The following is a 14,080-nucleotide window of genomic DNA, read 5'->3' as shown; positions in this document are numbered from 1 at the left end:
TATTCTCAATTACTTAAAATAATACAAATTAAAATTTCTTGAAAATATTTCATTAGCAAACGTCCCTCTATTGGCTGTTCTTCGAAGAAAGAACAACATCGCATCTATCAGCGAGTGCGGCGATCTGTGTTTTGGTTCAGATTTGATTGGACTTGGCGGTATACTTTTAATCGAGTGGTATGACCTAGTAATTAGCATTTTCGACTGTTGGAATATTTTGCTGTGGATAGCCACACAAGTTGGTCAGTGCCTGGCTGAAATTTTTTATTTTGTTCACCTTTTTTGAAATGTTGTGGACTAAATTTCATAGCATGTTCAACTCATGATTTTTAGGAATAGCCACTGATTGTTGCCGTCATGGGCATTGAGAAGAAAAGTCAAAGAAGAAGCAGAAGCCGGGACAGAGGGGACAGAGAGCGGGATAAAAGAGATAGGGAACGTGGCCGCTCCAGGGAAAGAGAGAGAGATAAGGAGCGAGACCGAGAAAAGGACAGGGAAAGGGATAGAGATCGAGAGAAGGATCGTGAAAGAGATCGGGGGAAAAAGAAGTTGGGCGAAAAAGATAGAAGATCTAGAAGCACCAGCCCTAGAGACAGGCATCATCGTCATAGAGATGTATCAAGTAAATCTCAGGATGCTGGGTAATTTATTTCCTTTGTTTACAATATATCATTTAAAGGCAATATAATATATCCGCAAGAAAATATAGCATGAATATTGAACCAATTTTGCCATCATATAGTTGATACTAAGTTGAGTTTGGTCTCCTACCTCTTCCAACCCTGTATACATCGATTTCAATCGGTTAATATTTTGAGTATGTTTGTTATTTTACACCATCTGTGAAGTATAATGTAAGGGTAAATGGTTATGGGTTAACCTGTAAATAAAGAAATACATAAAACTGGTATAGTATAGAATATCCGATATCATTCCTTTTTTGTTAAATCCTTTAATATTTGCTTTTTTTTAACTACTTTTTTGTTTACTCCTTCTTTGTTTACTTCTTTTTTGTTAACTCTTCTTATATTTGCTTTTCTTTTTACTCCTTTTTTGTTAACTATTGTTTGTTGGAAATGACAATATTAATTTAATAAGTTGTTATTATGAAAGCCAAAATTGTGTCACTATAGCTTCTTTGAATGTCGAAGCTGTCGTCTGTGTGTCGAAACGGTGGTCATCATATTCATCGCTCAGTTATCCTGACAGTGGTTTGATGAAGCCCTCCACTCCATCCTTCTCAGAGCTAACATTGGTATCCTTCATCATCTATTGTTCTAACTCAAGGCTTTACTTCCTGCCCAGCCTTTTTTCAGTCCATTAGTTCTTTGCTTACATTCTTCATCAGACCATTGTGTCAAATTAATTAGGTGTTTCTGACTTTTAACTTTAACTTTAACTAAACTGAGTTTTATAGTTCTATGTTAAGGAGCTTTTCTGTTCTTCATTAGAAAGTCCTTGTCGATGTCTTCTTATCAAGTGTCTTAAGGCTTATGGCCATATTTCCCCTGGAAATTGGAATGATGATATTCTTCTCAAAATCACTTGATATCTCTTCCGTTGTGTGTATTTCTAATTTGGTTTTGTGGGACTGGGTTGAAGTCTCCTACTTTCAGGTTTTTTTATTCGGCTCTACTAGTATATTATTTTATACAGATGATTTTGGTAATACCCATTTCCCTTACTGCTGGGTTCAATTTCAATCCCAAGCTGATGTTCCAATTTCATCCTTTTTTACTTATATTACAGACTATTCTTGTTGCACGTAAAACTCTTCCAGGCATAACTTCGTACTCACTTTGTCAATTTTCAACGTAATTATATATGTCCTTGACCTTTATGAAATTGCAATGCAATTTACTCTGATTCTTGGAGTGGTTCCTTTCAAACATAAAGGTAGCTTCCACTTTCCATTTACAAGGAAGTCATATTTCTCCTGCTCTCCTCACTTTCTCATGTAGGTATTTGGTTATTATTGAAGTTGCTCATCTTCTGTTTCCACATTTGTGTTCTTTTTACTTTCCATCTTGGTTCATTTCTAAGACTGAACAGTATCTTTTTTTATTAACTTTTCTAGTTCTATGAACCTCTCTTGTGGCTTTCTGTCCTCTATTTTAAATGTTTTTTATTCCTTCAGCTGTCCTCCTCTAATGTCTCAGTCAAATCCTCCCTGATCCTTGGAAATTGATCTTTCAGTTTAAAAAATCTTGTATGGAATTGTAGCATCATTTAATATCAATGGCAATTAAAATAGTATTATTAGGAATAACGTAAGGATAAAATGGCAAAGTAAGAGAATGTGTTTTCTTAAGTCAATGTGCCTGACATCACTTTGTTTTTAACTTTGGATAAATAAACAAAATTGAACTTTTTTTTGTGTGGATGATTCAAGTTTTTAAAAAAATATTTGTATTCTAGCTCCTCAGCAGATAAGGCTGAGGATGAGGAAGAGAAAGAAATGAAGCCAGAAACAAATGTGGTTGTGAAGAAAGAACCTCTTTCATTAGAGGAATTATTAGCAAACAAGAAAGCTGAGGAAGCTGCTAGGAGCAAAGTAAGTGAATTTAATTGTTAACTCACTGTTGGTTGAAGCCCACGCAAATAAATTGCACCAGAGGAGAATGTCTATTATATCTAAAAACTAATTGTCCTCTCTACTCTACTCTCAATGTTTTTTATATGAAATATTCATATTCTTTCCTTTCATCCATAATTTAAAAATCTTTGGTGTTAAATCAATATGCCAATACATATATTAATACAAGGTAGTGAATGTAGTGTCTTCCTAAAATGTTCTTGGGTTTGCCACGGGGTCAGGAACTGCATAACAGCTGACGTTTCAATGTCTGACTTGGCCATCGTCCTCAGGGCTGTTAGTGAACATCTCTTGTTGGAACTGAGGATGAGGTTGCTGGGGATGATGGCCGAGTCAGACATTGAAACGTTGGCAGTTATGCAGTACGTGACCTGGTGGCGATCCTGAGAACATTTTACAAAGTCTATTCGCTGGGAAAGCACTACATCTTTCTTCAATGTAGTATCTGCTTGGCAATGAATATATTTCATATAATGGCTCATTCTTACAACTTGAGTAAAAAGTTAGTCCAGAAGCTATAAACTGCTAATTCATAGGCAAATTATATCAAGTCCATTTATTTATTGCCCGTAATTAATAATTACCAATCTCTTATATCCTCTGTTATTTATATGCCTCTGCTCAAGCCCTTTTGATGCCATTTTCTTTGGCTGAAGTTGTAGTGGCCATTTTTTGCATTTTTTTTGCACAAGTTGCACTCTCCAAATGAATTTCAAAGTATGATATGAAAAATTGTATGAATCTTGATAGGCACATGCAGAAAATCTTGATTGCTTGTAAACAGCAACAAATCATTATAAAACTGTGAAAACATTTTGTCAACTCAAAATTTCCCCCTAGTTTTTCAAAAGTAACTACTACTGGTTAAAAAAACAGTTTACATCCTTCCTTAGAGCACGCAATTATCTTCAAGTTCTTCAGCAGAGGCAGACATGCTTAAAGACTCTGATTGGCAAAAATTTATTTGGTGAATAGACCCATCGGCCAGGAAAAATCAGTTAAGACTAGCAATCAAGAAACATTATGTAACTTGAACTTGTGATGTTGAGTTAGGATGAGCCGTTTACATAGTAGATTCTGCCTCATTGAAAATTGGGATTCCCTAAGGCTGAAATATTGATAATAGGAGAAAAAAATGATCCAGTGCAATGATCTAAAAATCATATCGACTGAAAGTATGCTATAACATTGATTGATAGTTTTAGATTGGTGAAGTGTTTAATACATATGTAGTTTCTTTTATCTCCCTTTGCTAGCCAAAGTTTCTTACTAAGGAGGAACGTGCGGCAGAAGCACTGAGAAGGCGCCAGGAAGAAGTTGATGAGCTACGTCGCAGGCAAGAGGAAGAGAGGAAAAAGAGAGCTGAATTTAACCGTGAGGCAATGAGGGGCATTTCAAGTCATCATCACCGTGGGCCTTCCTCTTCGGGAATTCCACCTAACCTAGACAGAGATCGGTAATTCTGATCCTATCCATGTGGCTTCGTAATGGTTTGATTTAGTGCGCAAGTGTCTAAAAAATGTGTAGCACTCGGCTTCACATTTTTAAAATGCCGTTTGCCATTGCTTCTACTTTTAAGTTTTGTATTTCATTATATTCCAATTTTTTGTGCAATACCTTGCAGTGGCAGTAAGTCTCATTGAATAATCTGTGGAATAAATAATTTTTTTAAGTGCAATATGTTCATTATTTCCTGAATGTGAATTTAAGATCTTCTTTTGGGGCTTACTGTCATATATTTAACCTTTAAACTACTTATTGTAACTAACTGTTTACTTTTTACATATGTCCCATTATTTTCTAAGCTCTGTTCGTACCACATCTTCAGCTTCTTTCTCTATTACTCTCTTCAGATTGCACTGTAGTACTTCATTAAATAGGGTTTTCTAATGTGGTTTTCTCCCAGGGGTTAGGGATTTTAAAGTAGGATTTATTATAATTCTTTTGAATGCTGGATTCAATAGGGTGATTTTTTTGCTTTCAGTCGCCGAGAGCGTGACCCCCAGAAAAAGGAAGATGACGGTGGCGGGGGAGCTGGTGCTGGCGGTAGCAGTGGTTCCGTTGGCAATGCTCCCAGTGCAACCACCGGGACTGGTGCTGCAGCTGCAGCTGTTGCTACAGCAGTTGCAGCCCAGGGTCCTAAGGATAAGGAGAAAGAAGGGGAAGCCATTAAAGAGCGATACCTTGGATTAGTGAAGAAGAAGCGAAGGGTTCGTCGATTGAACGATAGGAAGTTTGTGTTCGATTGGGATGCTTCAGAGGACACCTCTGTAGATTACAATCCATTGTACAAAGAGAGGCATCAGGTATGCATCATCTACTCCGCGGAGATCTAAAATTATGCTCATGTGTTACTCCCACTGTGTAATTATTTGCTTGTCTGTCTGCCTCCCCCACAATGAGTGCATATGAATTAAGGGTTGGTGGTATGATTGGTATACATATTACATTCTGATCCGGAGGGTCCACGTCATATTCTACCTGAGTCGGCAGTTTTTCAGCCATAACTCAATCTTTACTAGGGTGCTGTGTAGAGGACATTTTATGTTAAATATTACATGTCATGTAAAGTTATTACTGTATTTCTACAAGTCTAAAACAAGTTTTTTTTCCTACTAACTCCTGCAGAAAAGAAAGTTCTAAAATCGGATGCAAAGTTCTGGACCTAAAATGAGGCTTGTGTAATCTAAATTATGAACTCCCAAGTTTGCTGCCGGATAGGTTTGCCACAAAAGTTGATGCAAAAAATAGCAGCACCATAATTTAAATTTTAATCCTCGGACCTCGAATAATAATAAGACCTCGGAATAAAAAAAATCGGTATCTTAAAAGCTAACATTTTTTTACAGAAACTATGTTCCTTTAGCTTTAAAATGAGACCAACAGGCAGATTCTACCACAATTATTAGCAAAGTTATGATTTATTTTGGTAGAGCATGCGAGGGAAAATTTTGCATTTTTTGTCATGTTTGCAACCGTGCGGTATGCATACCGTGTATAGCAGAGGGTTAAAATTTTGTGTATGAGTACAATTTCATATACTTTAACTTCCTACCAAATTTCAAGCAAATCTGAGATGGTCGGGTTGAAAAGTCCACTTTTCTGTGATGATTTGGCATGGAATGACCCCATATGTTTTAAAGGAAAATACATCTTTTGGCTGCAGGCAGAAATTGAGGCGGCACCAATCAGACAGCGGACATACACTCCTTTATGTCCACAAATTTTCCTGTCTTACCCTGGGTTTGGCACATTATAGCTCTCATTTTTTTATTGTCTTTGTCTTGATGGTTCCTCTTGTGGCTAGATAGTGATTTCATAAATATGATTTCAAAAACATTATTCCATAACTTCGATTGATCATGAGTTGGATATTGGCCTGCCATAAGTTTTCTTGCAGATAAAAGATTTCTGAAAAGTGCACGTCATCTCGTTCTCACAGTGCTCTTGAGTCAAGGAACTTGCATTAAATAAGAAATCGCATAATAAATTCTTACTTCGCTGAAGCAAAAAAATATATGCTTCAAATAGTTGCAAGTTTTCCTTCAAATCTGGTCCTACTTTACGATAATCAATAAAAATATCATAACTTATCTTTGAAAATGACCGAACAGTAAATAATTACATCCACAAATCCATAATTTATACCTTGGCAGTGATGTTCAGGTTGCTTAGTGAGTCATTCTGTGTTTGGGCTTTATTTTAGGCATTGCCTCCTTTAAAACTAAACTAAATTATTAAGGGAGGCCATTCTATTGATTATCTTCGAGACATTTTTGGCAAAACAGAGAGAACTATATTCGTAGTACAGTAGTCATTTTACTAAATAAATTTTTTCCCTAACTGAGCTCTAAAAAGAGGGGGTTGTCTTAGATTTGAGTTTGGGGGTTTGTCTTAGATTGTGCAAATGTGGCATATTACAGTACTATAACTCATGAGGTGCAACATCAAGCTGAGGTTTCCTTGGCATTTTTCTTGGCTAATTTCTCTTTCACCTTCCTTCCCTAACATTTTTGGATGGCATAAATGACCTAATTGTCGCCCTCTCAATGAAACGGCAGCATTTTTCTTACATTAAAGACATTGCTATTTATTACCAACATAAAAGGTTTTCCTGCAACAGGGAATCAAATTATACATGCAATAATATGATGCATTGTGGTGAGACTAGTGAATGTCTGTTATTTGAATCATTACTTCATTTAATGTTTAGGCTTATTTCATAACATGCTTTTCAGAAAATCTCACCTGGCATTACTGATTTTATTCTTGAAAAGTAGCATCCTTTTATCTCTAAAGAAACCTATGCTGTATTCAGTGAATGTAAATACTAGTAAATATATTAATTTTTGATTGTAAAATGTTTCTGATAAATAAATGAAATAATTGGCTGATAATTGAAATTGAACATGTATTTCAATTCAAAAGCACTGGATATGGCAAAGAAAGCACGTGTGTGGAATTGAAATTTTAGAAAAATGATCTGAATTATATTATTTATCTTCTTTGAGTTTTTGGCATTCCCCTCCATTATCGAAGATAATCTGTTCTTGGTTAATTAACATTTTTTTTGGAATTGGTGTCATCAAGTTGCAATTTTTGTTTTTTTTCATCTGGTATGATTGAATGCATTGGATGCTCAACTGGAGTGATCAATTTGCATTAACTCTCATATTGTTGTATTTTTTTTCTCAGGATTTAATTATGCATTATATTCTTCTGATTTTCCACAGGTTCAGTTCTTTGGTCGTGGTCATGTAGCTGGAATTGACATCAAAGCTCAGAAGAGGGATCAGTCTAAGTTCTATGGGGAACTGCTTGAGAGGAGGAGGACAGAGGCAGAAAAGGAACAAGAAAAGTATGATGCTACATGATGAGTTGTGCCTGTCATTTCGTTTGTGTACTTTTGTGTTGAGTGCAGCGAATAGTAAGCTTATGATCTTTTCAGGGTACGGTTGAAGAAATTACGGAAGAAAGAAGAAAAACAGCGCTGGGATGATCGTCATTGGTCTGAGAAAGCTCAAGAAGATATGACCGAAAGGGATTGGCGTATATTCAGAGAAGATTATAACATAACTATTAAAGGTAATTAAAGGATCATCTATGTTGATTCATAGTTTTGTGTTTTGTAGATTTTTTTGTGTTTGCACTTATCATGATGTTTCTAATTATTTAGGTGGAAGGATACCTGATCCCATTCGAGGTTGGAAGGAATCTGGTATCCCCAAGGAGATATTGGACATTATTGATACTATTGGGTACAAGGAACCAACGCCTATTCAGAGGCAGGCTATTCCTATTGGACTGCAGGTATGCATGAATTTAATTAGGGATGAGTCGATTCCAAATGTCGATTCTCGATTCCACCGATTCTCGGGCACGGAATCGGAATCGAGAATCGATCGCCTAAAGTCGATTCCGATTCCATCGATTCCAGGAAGATAAATGTTTTGAGCATAGATTATAAGTTTGGGGCATAAATGCTGCCACACACCTAAGCGGCCGCGGTGTCAGCCTTGCCCGCGCGGAGGATACGCCCCGCACGCGGGTGCTGCGACAAACATACCTAAGCGGCCTCGGAAACATTAAAATGTCGGCAAGAGCGACAAACCGACGAACCCTGAAATACCTCGTGTTCATGAGCAACTCTCAGAGAAAAAAAATTGGAAACCACGGGATCGGGAAGCAGCGCATGCGTTTTCCGTTCTTTTATTAACCGCTGGTCACGGCAAATCAAATTGTTACGATTATGAATCACATTCGGAGAATTCATCTGGACCACCAATTTTAAAGTATAATAGATCGAAATATATTTTTTTACTTTCGAATGATATTTGAAGTCTGATGATAATAAAAACGTGCAGAGAGCGAGTTTTTCTGTGAAAAAAGTTTCTTATAGGTAAATACGCGCTGAGAGCGGTTTTTTTAATATTAGTAACTTTTTTAGACTAACACGCGCCTGCGTCAATAATAAAAAAAATAGACACATTCGCGTTTGTATAGCCCAGTTTCATCAATGCAACCCTTGAGGAAGTTGATACTTGCTTGGCATAAGCCGTCGCTTCCGGGTGGACTCGACAGGTTGCGTTCGGCCGCCACCGCGCACCCGCCAGGCTGCTCTGGTATGTATCGACGCCATGAACGCTACTTTATTGTTTAGCCACCGCGGCTATTGTTATTTTTAGGGATGGTCGGATCGGATACCTCGGATCCAAATACCCGCGGATATTGCCCTTCATCGGATCCAAAGTCGCGGAAGACATCGGATCTGGATCGGAAATTTTAAATAATAGCTTCAGTGAATGTAACGCCCCATAAGAGTGGAAAGATTTCCGATTCTCTCTTCGAATGCGCCGTCGCATGCGATTATTGTCCTACTCATGAACTGTTTTGTTTGAAAGCTCTCGCAGAGGTTGCAAGTAGAATTTCAGCCGTGGGCAGGATTTTCAGCATTTCAAAAGTAACTATGTCGTAGATTTCAGAAAACCACCCTCGGCCGTCCATCAGCCCGTGCCTCTGTTGTTTTTTTTCGCATCCGAAATCACACGGACCAAAAATCATTGTCTTCTAAGGAAAATATCAAATCACACGAAAACAATTGAAGCGTGTTTCATCCCTACCTCGTCTCACCAACTTACCTTTTTTGGCCTATCTGCTTCAATTCTCCGTTTCTAGACTACAAATGCTAGGAGAGTGACTTTCTGGGAAAGTGTTAAAATTAGTTTAAAACCCATTATTTAGTGCCCGGTTTTTTCAACAATTTTCCCCCCTGGTTTTGGATCCCCCCCCCAATTGAAATTCCTGGCTACGCCACTGCTCCTTCCCCTCCACCTCTCCTTTACACGCTTTTGCTGCCCACTCCTTCCTCATGCTGAGCGGTTGAGCACCTCGTCGCACGTGACGTTATTACCGTTTTAAATACTTTTAATTGTGTTGCTGATTGCGCAGTTGCAATGTAATTTAATGATGCACCAATAAAAATGTCTTTCATTGTGTATAAACATTTCCATTAACAGGAGAACCAATGAATGCAGTGTGCGTGCACTATGGCGTAAATTATTGCGAGGATGTGCTAAATCCACCTCACCATACTGAAGCATTTTCGGATGAAACACAAGTCCGTATGCGATGAGAAAGTAAAATTCGGGGGAAACGCGTGTGAGGAAAATTTGAATTCAGTCGATAGCAGGGGGGTAGCCAGGAAATTTGTTAAGGGGGGGTCCAAAACCAGGGGGGAAAATTTTTAAACAACAGGGTACAAAGGAGAGGTTTTCAAACTAATTTTAGCGCCCTTCATAATAGAAAAAACTTCATTTTTCAGAGATTCATTTTTTTTCATTTTTGTAAATTCATGATTTTTAATATTTTGTTTCCTTTTATGAAGGAAAGTAATTGTGTTTTTATATTTTGGGGGGTCCTCTCGCTACGCTACTGGTCAGTGGTTCATCCTACGATTTTTCCTATTTTCATTTCCAAACCCAAGCGTAACAGTTTAGACCCTGAGTATGTAAAGATGTTTTTAAAAAACAACTTGAAAGCCCATAAAATAATTTTTAATTTATAAAAATATAAAAATGTGTATGAAAATCTTAAAAGCATTCCATTGATTGTATGTACCCGCAATAACCTTGAATAATGACTTTGTTTAATGGCAGGAATTCGAAAATGCATTTGGAATCGAAAATATCCGATTTGAAAGATCTGGCTCCAAAAATCCTGGATCTGTCCATCCCTAGTTATTTTATTCCATTCAATTCTTAAATTTTAATGACAGCGATGCTACAGATAAATCAAAATCCCACCTGCCATAAGGAGTAAGAATCGATGGAATCGGAATCGAGAATCGGGAATCGATTTGAAGGAATCGAAATTGGAATCGGAATCGAAAAAAAGTGGAATCGACTCATCCCTAAATTTAATTTTTCTCTGTTTCGTCTAGCATGATTTTTGTACCAAGCATCTAATGATGCCTCCATAGTCTGACACCTCAGTTTTTCATTTGAATTACCTGTTTATGCACTGCATTTATTTTTACTGTTTGGTGTTATAATTTTTTCACCTGAATTTTAGAATCGGGACATTATTGGTGTGGCTGAAACCGGTTCAGGAAAGACACTTGCTTTCCTCATTCCTTTACTTATGTGGATTCAATCACTACCTAAAATTGAAAGGATTGAAGATGCTGATCAGGTAAGATATTTCTCAAGTTTTATCATTTTCTTTCCTTCACCCACTCTACATTATATCTACTGAAGGTGTAATACGTCAATATGCAAAAGAATTATTGTATAAGTCTTATTATTTATGGAGTATATTTTTAATTGCACTACTTTTTACAGGGTCCATATTCCATAATATTAGCTCCTACTCGAGAATTAGCCCAGCAAATTGAAGAGGAGACAAATAAATTTGGTCAGCCAATGGGCATAAGAACTGTGGTTGTTGTCGGAGGTCTCTCTAGGGAGGAACAAGGATTCAGACTGCGGATGGGATGTGAGGTAAATTTTCATGAAGTTTTGTTTTTTGTGCCATGTACCATTTAGACAAGCATTCTTTGCTTTATGCTTTCTGTTAAACATGTATTTTTTACTTCAATAATTACATTAAACTCATGGAAGGTCAAATGATGAACAATGATTACTTCCCTGCCGGCCTTAAGAAATGGCTTCTTGTAGTAATTGCAATTTTTATGTAGTGCTGATATTACTCTCTCCTTCAACAGTTCTTTGAGGACTAATATCATTTTTACAGGTTGTTATTGCCACCCCTGGTCGTCTCATTGATGTCCTGGAAAATCGCTATTTGGTTCTAAGTCAGTGTACATATATTGTTCTTGATGAAGCTGATCGTATGATTGATATGGGTTTTGAGCCAGGTAAGTTGAAAATTTCTTTGGTAACAAGTTAGAGAGATTGTTATCCTGGTATGTACTTGTTAGGTATTGTTATAGCTACTTCTCCAGTGTATTACATATTTACTTTTATTTTGCTTCATGTATCTCATTCACCAAGAAAGAGGTGATTTTCTACTGTAAATGCATATGTGCTAATTTCTTGGGATAGTTTGTGTGATGGTATATTTTTCCTTGCATTGTAGAAATAACAGTTGACTCATCTATACCTTGTTAATGCAACTAAAAGTAATATATCTTTTCTGTCAGCTATGTAACGCATTTTAGTAGTTTTACATTCAGTATCTTTTTGGTATTTAAAATGTCTAATTTATTCATCATAAATTTTGATATGTAGATGTCCAGAAGATTTTGGAATTCATGCCTGTTACTAACCAGAAGCCTGACAATGATGATGCAGAAGACGAGTCCAAGTTAATGGCAAATTTCAATTCAAAGAGCAAATATAGACAAGTAAGTACAGGAACTGAATGTATTTTATTTTATAATAGGGATTTGATCTGCTATGTGTAAATATGTATGAATAATTTTTTCCTCTGGTTAAGTGGGTTATTATTAGTGTGGCCCCAATTTCTTTTGTTATTCTGTTTCCTAAAGACATGCTTTGAAAAGCTTCATAAATTATGTATGTAATTGAATTCTCTTTTCTTTTGCGCAGACCGTCATGTTCACAGCCACTATGCCCCCAGCAGTGGAAAGGTTAGCACGCACATATCTTCGCCGGCCTGCTGTAGTATATATTGGATCTGCTGGTAAACCAACAGAGAGAACAGAACAGGTTGTCCACCTGGTTTCTGAAGCTGACAAGAGACGACGTCTGTTGGAGATTTTGGGACGTGGTGTTGAGCCTCCTATAATTGTATTTGTTAACCAGAAGAAGGGTGCAGATGTCTTGGCTAGAGGATTGGAAAAACTTGGAGTAAGATACTTATGTTTCTCATGCACCATGTGTCGGCATTATTATTTTGTCTTGGAGCAAAGTTTCCATTTTTTCAATGTGTAAACCAATTTTGCACCATTCCTCTTTTGTTTTGTTCCTAGTTGTTATTGATATCTCTTGATCTCTTTCAGTATAATGCATGTACATTGCATGGTGGCAAGGGACAAGAACAGCGTGAATATGCCCTTGCCAGTCTTAAATCTGGATCCAAAGACATATTAGTGGCCACTGATGTTGCTGGACGAGGTATTGACATTAAAGATGTCTCAATGGTTATTAATTATGACATGGCCAAAAGTATTGAAGGTAAGTGTTTCTGTTCTCTTGACAACTGTAGCTATTAAAATTTTAATGGAATTTCACCATGTACCTTAGCATTTTGAAAATATTTTACTCTATACATTGTTTTTCTATATGAAAAATGTTATTTTCATCTTTTTTTCAGATTATACTCATCGTATTGGACGAACTGGCCGAGCTGGTAAACATGGGTTGGCTATCAGTTTCCTTACTAAAGAGGATTCTCCTCTTTTCTACGATCTGAAGCAAATTATTTTAAGCTCTCCTGTTTCTACTTGCCCCCCTGAGCTTTTGAACCACCCTGAAGCCCAGCACAAACCAGGCACAGTGGTAACCAAGAAGAGGAGGGAAGAAAAAATATTTGCATAGGGGGAAACTTACTGGTACAAAGGAAAGATATTGATCCTAACTTAAGATTAATATCAAATTATGTTATTTTCTAGTTGATGGAAGTGTTTGTGTATGAACTTCAGCAATTCATGTGACTTCATTTGGATTAAGCATACTATAAATGTGATAAGTTTTTATGATCAAGTGTTCTTAAATAAACCTTTGAATTACCCATATCCTGCTATGGTTAATAATAATAATTAATTGAATGGGAAAAAACCCCTTAAAATACACATTCTAAGTTTTATTTTTCTTAAAAGATTTCAACTTCATGATAAGTTTTGAAACTTTTTGTACTGTTGATACATAGCCAAACAATACTTGTATGGGAGTTGGAATAAAATTGTTTTCACCATTCAAAGCTAGAAAAAAAAAACTAGTAAGCTGTTAGCTGGACAAAACTCATAGGAAAACTCAGAATTTGCTGAAAATTATTCATAAAGGTCGTTTGGTCTGTGGTGATAGCTTCTTTGTAACTGCATATTACACATGCACCAAGCAATAACAGCCTAGCATTAAAATATCCCTTTTCTCTTGTGTAACATGTGTAATGGAAGAAAGAAAAAAGTTACCCAGAGTTCGAGCCCTAGTAAAATACCATTAATATTTGATAATGAATTTGATCAACATTAATGTATTAACAATATTTGCTCTTAGGAAATGGTGAGGGAAGCGTTGCATGAGTTAGATTCAATTGGCAAAAGAGAATTACCAAGGTTTTACACATAGTTGATGGCCACACATGATAGTATGTATACAGCCACCATGTTCGAGAAAAGTTCTGGTTTTTATTGAGCATTTAACTATCCATCTCCATGTCTGTCTACTACCCATTTTACTATTGTCATGTCTCTTCATAACTTGTATGCACCTTCAACCTATCATACATGAAAGCAAAATTTCACTGCTGAGTAAGGGTGAAAAAATGATTGATTATTTATTT

At 36.6% G+C, this 14,080-nt stretch overlaps 1 protein-coding gene across 1 annotated transcript; it reads left to right on the top strand.

Moving 5' to 3' along the window:
- Nucleotides 1-73: 73 nt before the first annotated feature.
- Nucleotides 74-13,313, top strand: LOC124153584 (probable ATP-dependent RNA helicase DDX23). The gene is made up of 15 exons (XM_046526847.1): nucleotides 74-242; nucleotides 334-641; nucleotides 2,419-2,554; nucleotides 3,853-4,052; nucleotides 4,581-4,902; nucleotides 7,330-7,454; nucleotides 7,545-7,681; nucleotides 7,773-7,906; nucleotides 10,667-10,786; nucleotides 10,936-11,094; nucleotides 11,348-11,471; nucleotides 11,845-11,960; nucleotides 12,166-12,426; nucleotides 12,579-12,753; nucleotides 12,893-13,313. Exons 2-15 carry the CDS (start codon nucleotides 358-360, stop codon nucleotides 13,114-13,116), a joined length of 2,517 nt encoding a protein of 838 aa, XP_046382803.1. The 5' UTR covers nucleotides 74-242; nucleotides 334-357; the 3' UTR covers nucleotides 13,117-13,313.
- Nucleotides 13,314-14,080: the final 767 nt, after the last annotated feature.

This window comes from Ischnura elegans, chromosome 2 (assembly GCF_921293095.1).
Source record: "Ischnura elegans chromosome 2, ioIscEleg1.1, whole genome shotgun sequence".
Classification (NCBI taxonomy): domain Eukaryota; kingdom Metazoa; phylum Arthropoda; class Insecta; order Odonata; family Coenagrionidae; genus Ischnura; species Ischnura elegans.
The sequence above is the reverse complement of the archived record's forward strand: the minus strand, read 5'-3'. Positions and strand labels throughout refer to the sequence as shown.